At 53.4% G+C, this 9451-nt stretch overlaps 1 protein-coding gene across 1 annotated transcript; it reads right to left on the bottom strand.

Annotated features, from left to right (window-relative positions):
- Positions 1-260: 260 nt before the first annotated feature.
- Fzd10 (frizzled class receptor 10) lies at positions 261-3145 on the bottom strand. The gene has a single exon (XM_052754755.1). The coding sequence runs from the start codon at positions 3057-3059 to the stop codon at positions 1311-1313; it is 1749 nt and encodes a 582-aa protein (XP_052610715.1). The 5' UTR covers positions 3060-3145; the 3' UTR covers positions 261-1310.
- Positions 3146-9451: the final 6306 nt, after the last annotated feature.

The raw sequence follows: 9451 nt of genomic DNA, 5'->3' as shown, positions 1-9451 counted from the left end.
CTGGCTTCTGGAGTGGGTTCCTGAGTGCATGTGGGCTCAGCAGTCAAATGTCCACGAAGGCTTGCTGGCAGGAGCCACCTCCAACTTTACCCACTACCTGCACAGATGCCTCTGAACTCCAGGATTCAGCCAGCCTTAGAACTCGCCTATCTCCAGGTTCATGGGGAGGCGTTAGCCAGCAATGTCCAGCCAGCCTTACACACACCCAGAATCTATCTCCCCGGAAATAGAGAGCGTTTCCCTCATCAATGCACAGTGACTGGCAGCAAACTAAAGAACGTCTTTTATTTTTAATAAAATAGTGGAGCATGAAAAATATCATATATTACAGATATACACAGGCAGGCATCGCCCTCCCTGGCTGGAGACAAAGTTTGTCTTTCCAAGTGCTTCTAGACCACTCATGGAAATCATTTGTTTAACAATTGAGAGAGTCAATAAGCCCTTCGGGTGCTCTCCACCGATTCCTCCTCCCCCTTCCTCTCCACAAATCAGTCCCAATGTGTAGAACACACTGGCTTGGTTTCCATTAAAAAGCCACAAAATGTATCAGGCTGAAGGGTTTTTCTGAGGCCTGGGCCTCTTAATTCTTTTGTTAGATGATTCCTTTTGTTGTCTTTTATTTACAACAAAATACTTTTTTTTCTCTTTTATTTTCATGGGGAAAGGGGGAAAATGTAAAAAAAAAAAACTGTATTGCACACCATTTGAATTCTCCAGTGTTAGGTTTGGGGGGAGGTCTGTGGTGGAGAGCTCTGAAGGCTGAGGGCGGGACTCTTTTTAAGGAACCTGCAGACCTTGGAGTGTAGAGATGGCTCAGGGTCCCTTCTTTCACCCCCACCTCCTCACCCGCCCTGATACAGCAGCCTTGCTGGGAAGAGAAGAGCGGGTCCCTCGGGTGGGCCCTCATTTGCTAGCTCAAACGGAAGCTCTTTAGCTTGCAAAGGAGCTTTCTGGCCTCAAGTTGGTAAGCAGGCAGCAGAGCCTCCTGGATATGCACAGATGTGTGTTTGAGGCCCAGACAAAAGTTTTCTTGAGAGGATGGCTGAATCAACTGCTTTACCACAAATTCGTTGCACAAGAGGCTCCTTCTGTAATGAGGGACCCTTCAAGGAGGCAGCAAACAGAACAGAACCCTTTACTTTCAGCCTATCACATAGTTCCAAACTTCAAGGTAGACTTTATATATATACACACACATATATGCATATATATATATATATACTTTTTACTTTGATTTAAAGAACCAGCCAACCAAGAGGAGCAGCCCAGTTGGGCACTGTCTGTCCTGATCTCCCTGCCAGTCACCTTCACACGCAAGCTGAAGGCTGGGCAGGAAGCTCATACTTCCCCAGGTGAGGTTTTTGAGGGTGCTGAGCTTTTTTGTAGATCCCTGCAGTGGTGACCACACTGGCTGGTTTCCTCCGGCTCTTTCTCTTTAGCCCCCGGCTGCACACCTGTTGCCAAGATTGCAGGGTCTTGGAAGTCCAGACCCACACCCCACTGGTGATGCCCACCACCAGAAGCATGGACACTTTGACCATGAAGACCTCCACGGCAGGGATGGAGGTGGTCATCAGACAGTCGGGTGTCTTGGTCTGATTGTTCATCTTACACTTGTGCTGCGTGGCCAGCATCTTCCAGTAGTCCATGTTCAGGCGTTCATAAAAGTAGCAGGCAATCACACAGGTGGCCGGCACAGTGTAGAGGAGGGAGAAGACCCCGATGCGCACCATGAGCTTCTCCAGCTTGTCCGTGTTTTCCCCACCCGTTTTCATCACCCTCCGGATGTGGAACAAAGCCACAAAGCCGGACAGGATGAAGGAAGTGCCGATGACCAGGTAGCAAGCCAGCGGGACCAGCACAAAGCCGGTCAGGGCATTGACATCCATGCTGCCCACGTAACACACCCCGGTGAGCTCATCTCCTGCCACCCTGCGCATCACCAGGATCAAGATGGTCTTCACAGCCGGGATGGCCCAGGCTGCCAGGTGAAAGTAGCTGCTGTTGGCTTCAATAGCCTCGTGGCCCCACTTCTTGCCAGCTGCCAGGAACCAAGTGAGGGTGAGAACCACCCACCATAAAGAGCTGGCCATGCCGAAGTAGTAAAGTACCAAGAAGACTAAGGTACAGCCGGTGCTCTCCAAACCCTCCTGGATAACATACAGCTGTCCACTGTCCCTGTCGCAGGCAATGCTCTCAGCGCCAGCGAAGAGGCGGATGATATAGCCCACCGAATAGACGCAGTAGCACATGGAAAGGAAGATAATGGGACGTTCCGGGTATTTGAAGCGCGATGGGTCAATGAGAAAGGTGAGGACGGTGAAGGCGCTGGAGAAGAAGCACAGCACCGACCAGATGGCCAGCCAGATCACAGCGAAGCGCTTGTCGTCGCGGCTCCAGTACACATCCACCCCCGGAGTGCAGAGAGGCGCGCAGGACTCGCTTTTCTCCACGTGGTGGAACTTGCCCGGGTTGTCACAGCCTGCGCGCCCGGGACCCCCATCCTTTAGCGGGTGCTCCTGCGCGCTGTGGGGCCTCTGGGGCCTGAAGAGCGGAGGGAACATGCCAGAGCCCCGGCTCGGCTCGTCGGAGCCGTTGTTGGGTGCCTCCATGCACAGGTAGTTGGGGTCATTCTTGTTGGGGAGCTTGCTGCAGTCCAGGGAGTCCGGCCACTTGAATTTGAACTGCTCCATGATCGGCGAGCACTTGAGCCGGGCCTGCTCGCACATGACCCGGCAAGCGGGGATGGGCGTGGAGACCTGCTCAGTGCACATGGGCGCGTACAGAGAGCACAGGAAGAAGCGGAGGTGGCTGTGGCAGCCGTACTCCACGAGCGGCGCAAACTCGTGCAGTTGGATGGCCGCCTCGCGCTGGTTCTCGTGGCCCATCAGGTTTGGCATGCGGGTGGTGTTGTAGCCGATGTCCTTGCACATGGGAATCTCCACCGGCTGGCACTTGCCATCTCCAGGGCGCTCCAAGTCCATGGAACTGATGGCTGCGCACGAACCCATCATCACCTGCAGCACCAGCCACAGGCGCGGGCCCCGGTGCTGCATGGTGGCGCCCGCGGTGTCCCCGCGCCGCTCAGGGCCGCCACTCCCGGGCACGGGCTGCTGCTGCTGCCCGCGGCTCCGCGCCCCGGCTCGGGCCCCCGCGCATGCCCGTCCCGCCTGGCCGGAGCGCTCGCGGCGCCCGGGGCCCCTGCGGTGGGCGCGCGGCCTCGGCCGAGTCGGGGGCGGCGGGGGAGGGGAGCGAAGTTTGCAAACAATACGGCGGAGCGAGCGCGGTTCTGCGCGCAAACTTTGGCCTCTTCTTCCGGGCGCGCGCGTTCGGGGACAGAGGTGGGGAAGCGCGGGCGCACCGTGGTCCCAGGTTCCGGCGCTCCTCCCTCCCGGCGCCGGCAGCTGTTTCCAGCTCGGCGTCCCGGGATGAGAAGACTTGCTAAGAAGCAAAGGGGAGGAAAGGGGGAAGGAAAAAAAAAAAAAAAGGCCGATTGGTGACAGGCCCCGCCCCCGCCCGCCGCCCCGCCCCGGCGCTGCTTTGCATCAGAAAGCCTTGCGCCCCGGGCAGCCTCCGCCCTCAGCCCCAGCTCTGGGCTGGACCCCGGCCTCCAGCTTCACCTCCTGCCGGCCTCTCCTCCTGCGCTCCCTATCCAGGGTGGGGGGCCCCTCGGGATTATCCCCGGTACCCCAAGGACGCCGAGGTTACGGGAAGTTTGGGGACTATCGGGGACCCGGGTAAGGGTGGTCCTCACCCGGGGCTGGGGGGGGGCTGGGGAGGCATCTTCTACTTTTATGATGGCTCCCTGGCGGAGGGCACTTTCAAAGAGACAAGGGATTTGCGTTTTATGACCGTGCTCATAAAGTGGCCCCTCGGCTTGTAAAACTGCCCGCATCTTCCCGAGGTCGGGGGTTTGCTGCCCCGGGCGCGGGGCTCCGGCTCCGGGGAGGGGCTGCCTTTGAAATTTCAAAAGGGCCGCACGCAGGGGAGGGGGAGGGGACCTGGGAAGCCGGAGTTTAGGGCCTCTTCTTGCAAGGTCTACTCAAAGAAAGAGGGGAGGGGACGGGGAGGAGACTTTCCGGGCCGCTGACACCCGGCACCCCGGGAAGAGGGGCTCGACTTGAATCGTGGTGACCCCTGCCCCGCCAAGGCCACCGTGTTGGGGGCCGTCGCGCTAGGCCTGCTCGTAGTTTCTCCAAGCGGTTGGGTTTATTTATTATAGGAAGTCGGGTATTTATTTATATTATTTGGTGAGAGATGTGCTCGGCCTGCGCCCTCCCGGGAGGCGGAGGCTGAGCCCCGGCCTACGCGCGCACTGCTGGTTCCCACGCAGCGTGGAGGAGCCTCTCTGCGCCTCGCGGGGCTGACTCCCGCCCTTCGGTTTTGGGCTAGTCTGTGATAAGGGACACAGAGCCTCCACCTCCTTCCCCCGCACAGGGAATGCACCGTGGGAGCCCACCCCAATCCCTGAGTGTCTGAAAGTACTGGGGTGCGGCACCTGTCGCGGACTCTTGACTTTGGATAAACAGCCCCTTGGGCGGTGGTCTACTCTCTCCTTAGACCCACCCCCACCCCCCGCCCTCTATCTAGATCGGCGTTTGAAGTGTTTTGGAAACTATCAGGACCTCCAGTGCGGATTCCCCCAATTGCATAGGGGGCAGCTAAGCCTCTTGCTCTTATTTCTGCTAGTCCTGCGCACCCCAGGGCCGAGTTAGATGCGCACAGGACTGGAAGCCCTCGGTGGCCAGCTCCCTCCAGCAGCCAAGCTAGGAGCGAGGCTGCCCAGGACCCCTCCTCCCCGCCCAGCCCTGCGCTTCCTCCAGAGGCTTCTAATTAAAACGAGGCGTCAGCGTCCCATCTGCAGGAAACCCGGGGAGTTCTCCTTCCTTCCCTCTCTCATCTGTCAGACATTGTGGACAGACCTGAGGCTGGGACATGCCTAGGACCCCTGAATCCTCCGGGGCAGGCTCATGGTCCCTTTTGCCATGATCCCCTGGTCCTTTTGCCTTTCACAGGAGGCGCTGGGAGGAAGTTGGGTCCAGGGGAACAGTGCTTAGGAAGGCTGAGGTTAACGCGGTCAGAACCGCCACCCACTACCGTGTTAGTGACCCAAGAAAAACGTGATGTGTGGTGAGAGCTTGCGGCTTGTACAAGGATAGCTTGCGTGGATATTTATAGTCTAGTAAGCTGTTTTCAAAATCTTTTCAGTTAGGTAAGATTCCTGGGCCATCGCTTAGCTTTAAGACAGGTTGGATTACAAGGGGTGCTTCCTGACGCTTTTGCCTTCGGTCTATTTTTTTTTTTTTATCATTTCCCTCCTTTTGGGGGGTGGCGTGGAAGAAACCAGGGTGAGCTCAGCTCCGGAGCAGGGTGTGAGCTATTTGAGACAGCTCCACGTAACTGGTCTTTTATGCTCTGGTTACTTCTACAGTGTTCAAACCTATTATTTTAGCCATGACCACCTCACGTCCCTTTCTTCTCCCCGCCCCCCCCCCCTTTAACTATATTAAGAAAAAGCCAACAAAATTTCTTCCATCTGCCCAACCCAGAGAAAGAGCGACAAATACACATTTGGTACCTAAAAAATAAGGGCCCGGAGAGAGACCGAGAGTGGAAGGCAACTCTCGACTAATAAATGAAAGGGCCCCTTTGATGGCTCCAGCTGAAAAGATATTTTATTTTTCCCTCTCCTGTGTGTGGGATTTGAGATGTGTGACTCTGGAGCAGCCGGGTCCCCTGCTGCTCAGCCCTGGCTCGGAAACGGGCCCCCCTCTGGCAAGCGTTACGGAGAGCTGGGAGGAATTTTATGGCTGTCTTTCTCCTCTCGGCCCTTTTTTTTCTTTTGTCTTCTTTGAAGAACGACTTTAGACATTTTATTTACATATTTAACCAGGGATAAAAGAGGGAAGGAAAGCTTTGGGGGCTGGCCTGGGAATAGGGCTATGTTTAAATTAATGGAAATCTTATTAGGCTTCTAAAATTTTGAGCAAGGGTTTTTAATGGAACTCCATAATTAAACACGATTTTTAAATAACATCCTAAAGCAAGGGATACTCTGAGCCCCAAATCTCCTAATACATCTATCTACGTTAAACAAAAAAAAAAATCTCAGAATACTGTCCATAGATATTATCTTAAAGTTCTTGTGACCGTTAAGAAAGGAGAGTACAAGGAATACTCCTAAGAGCCAGGCAATGTCTGGAGCTAAGCAAATTTGGAGGTGGCAGGGAGTTGAAAGGAAGGCCCTGTTTCATTCCCCTTAAACGAACAAAGTCAGAAGTTTAAAAAAAAAAAATAGTGTTCGGACACGGGTCTCTAGCAATCAAAGCTGTATCCTTCCTTAGTATGTCTTGGGTGAGGGAACCATAAACTCTTGAGAGGTTTTCTGAAATGGGATTAGAGAGAACCCAAATAATCTCTTTATGATAAAAAAAAAAAAAAAAACCTACTGCACCTCCTACAATAAAGAGAAATTAAGCCAGAAGCTTAGCCGGTTACAAGCTAATTGCAAGAGTAGACGTGTGGGATATGAACCCAGGTCATAAAAAGACACGAACATCCCGTCTACCCTCTTAAAGATGAACCAGGGAGATCCTGGCTTCTTCAAGCTGGTCTTGGTAGCTTCCCCTTGACTGGCCTTTTCTGGAACCTTCCTGTTTGGGGATCCAGTTGGAAAACTCTTTGAGATCTCTGTTTGCATTTCCAAATTGTCCCTTAAAGGAAGGAGAGTGGTCTCACACATAAGAGAATTCAATTTTCCAACCAACTGGCCTTGGTCCCATCACTTCCCTCCCAATTTTTTTCTTCTTCTTCATAGGAAATACCTTTTAAGTCATCCCGAGGTGATACTTACTTAACACGCACAAACATATACGCAAGTGTAAACACACACACACACACACACACACACACACACACACACACACACACACACACACACCTCATACCACAAAAGCACGGCGGGTCTCCCCCAAACTTAAGAACAAGTTTTAATTACACGTCAGAGCACTAGTTATAAGATACTGGGGCGGGTGGGGGTGGTGAGGCGGGCAGGGAAAAAGCCCTCAGCCCACGGCGTCATAAAATGCATGAAGGAGTGTCCCGGCCGCTTGCAGAACAATTTAGGCCGCTATTTTAAGGCCCACTTCCCTTGAAATGTGGATTGAAATATTACCAGAGGTTCGCGGGGCGCTTTCGTGTGAATTGCAAATCAAGCCTCGCTTTAATCCCCTTTCAAGGCCGGGCCTTGGATCGCTGGCGTCGCCTGGCTCCCCACTGCTTCTGGCGCAGAAGGGACCATTCAAGGGGGCAGCTCCCCTCCTCTGTTCCCACACTCCAAAAAAACAACACGGCAGACAGGCACCCTCCAACTAAATTAGATTAAACTCCTACTCTTCCACAGCGCATTAGCCTTTTTACAGCCCGGGCTCTGCCGGTCGCTCCTCCCTGTTTAAAGACACAGCGCAGCTTTTTCCGTCTCAGCCGCCGCCACACAAACGTGTTGGAGGGGAAAAAAAAAAAATTATCTTTAAAAAAAGGTGTGAAGTGCACCAGGCTGAATGACTTCAGATAATTTGCAAGAGAGACCTCTGTTTAAAACACAGGCAGACCGACGTGTGCCGGCTCCAGGGCTTACATGGACCCACCCTGTGTGAAACACTTAAACCTTAGTATGTGGTGTTCAATAATAATAATAATAATAATAATAATAAAATTTAGAGAGTTCCCTTACAAAACGAAGCAGGCAAATATGTGATTCTGTTTTGCATTATTGTCCCAGAGGAGGCTAGAAGAAAACTGGCTGAGATGAACATGGACCCTTACCTCCTTACCTTGGGCTCACGCTTCTGAGGGCCCCTCCGTAGTTTCTGGGCCAACACCTTTGTCCACCACCCCAGTAACATGTTTCTTTCTTCTTTACTCATGGCCTGTCCTCACGACCTTGGTTACCCTAGCCAGGAAACCGGTCCATCCCAGGCTTCTCCTCCTTGCCCGGGTGAGGGAAGCCACCAGGGTGGCACCGTAAACTGCCCCTTCAGGGACAAAGCTGGGGCCATCTCAAGCTGTGGCTGCCATCACTGGATGTGAGAACCCTTCCAACACTTTCTAGAGCTCCAGCCACAGAATTAAGCACTGGCCCCCTCCTCTGTGTCTGGGGTCTGTCACTGCCACCTGTCCTAGCCTTTATGACACAGGTCCATCTCAGCCTCCCATTTCATTCCACGGTCCCCGAAAGCTTGTGCCCTGCCTTCATTCACAGGGCAACTTGGGTGCCAAACTTATCTGTGAGATCCAGAACAGAGCAGAAGGCCAGGGTGGGACCCTGAGTGCGCTTGACCCTTTCTTCATGGAAGGAGAAACCTGGGAGGCTCTTGTGGCTTGCTTGTGTGGTGGAGACCCTTCCCTGGGAAGACTCAGTCACTCTGGCAGGCATGTGTCTACCTGTGGTGGGCCAGCCTCCTCCCCCCACCTCTCGCCCCTCCCCCCTATCCCATGCTTCTGTGCTGCATGGAGAAGCAGATATCCTCCAAGACCTGGTCTTGAACCCGTGGCTGCTGGCTCGTCCCTCTGCCTACAGACTCCTGGGCCCCGTAGGTTCACCCCTATATTCTTTTGTTCACACTCTTGGGTTGACCCATTGGTTTGTTGACATGTCATTCTCTGTTCTTTCCCTGGACAGGGGCAGGAAGAACCCTGTGAGGACGCTTTAGTATACCTACAAACAGATGGCTCTGCCGTCCCACAACATGGCCTCCAAGAGGTTGAGGGTGAGCATAAGCCTGTCAGCATGGAGAACAGCAGAGGGGATCTTCAGCGCTGGGAGTGTGGGAAGAATGGAAGAGCCCAGAAGGCTGAAGGAGATGGAAGGAGGCAGCCACAGACCTAGGCAGGACAGTTAGAGACAGCATTGGAGCCAAAGGGGCATCTGAGAGAGGCTCATATGAGGGAAGGCCACACAGATTTGGGAAGGACAGTCAGCCTGCTGGACAGGCCTGAGTCTAGAGCAACTCCTAAAGCTGTAACCCTTTAATATAGTTTCTTATGTCGTGGTGACCCCCTACCCCCAACACACACACCATAAAAATGATTTCATTGCTACTTCATAGCTACTGTTAGGAACAATAATATAAATATCTGATATGCGGGATATCTGATATGTGAGCGCCCAAAGAGGTCGCAACCCATGGATGTCTGGGTGTTCAAAGAACACAGACTGGGAAACAATCGAGGAAAGGGTGACTGAGGAGGGCAGTCCGCAGAGGCAGTTTGGGGAGTTGGTCTTACTTTGCTGTCTGCTACTGTGTTAAACACAGCGACCAAAAGCAACCCCGGGGGAGGAAAAGGTTTTTTTTTTTTTTTTTTTCGTCTTACAACTTACAGTCCACCCTGAAGAGAAGTCAAGGCAGGAACCTGAAGGCAGGGATTGAAGCAGAGACCACGGAGGAAT

This window comes from Peromyscus californicus, unplaced genomic scaffold (assembly GCF_007827085.1).
Source record: "Peromyscus californicus insignis strain IS unplaced genomic scaffold, ASM782708v3 Scaffold_2__1_contigs__length_46816999, whole genome shotgun sequence".
NCBI classification, from domain to species: domain Eukaryota; kingdom Metazoa; phylum Chordata; class Mammalia; order Rodentia; family Cricetidae; genus Peromyscus; species Peromyscus californicus.
This window is presented reverse-complemented; position numbering and strand designations above follow the sequence as displayed.

What these genes read in the sequence shown, in the direction of transcription:
- Fzd10 (XM_052754755.1), bottom strand. Translation starts at nt 3,059, where the DNA reads ATGCAGCACCGGGGCCCGCGCCTGTGGCTGGTGCTGCAGGTGATGATG.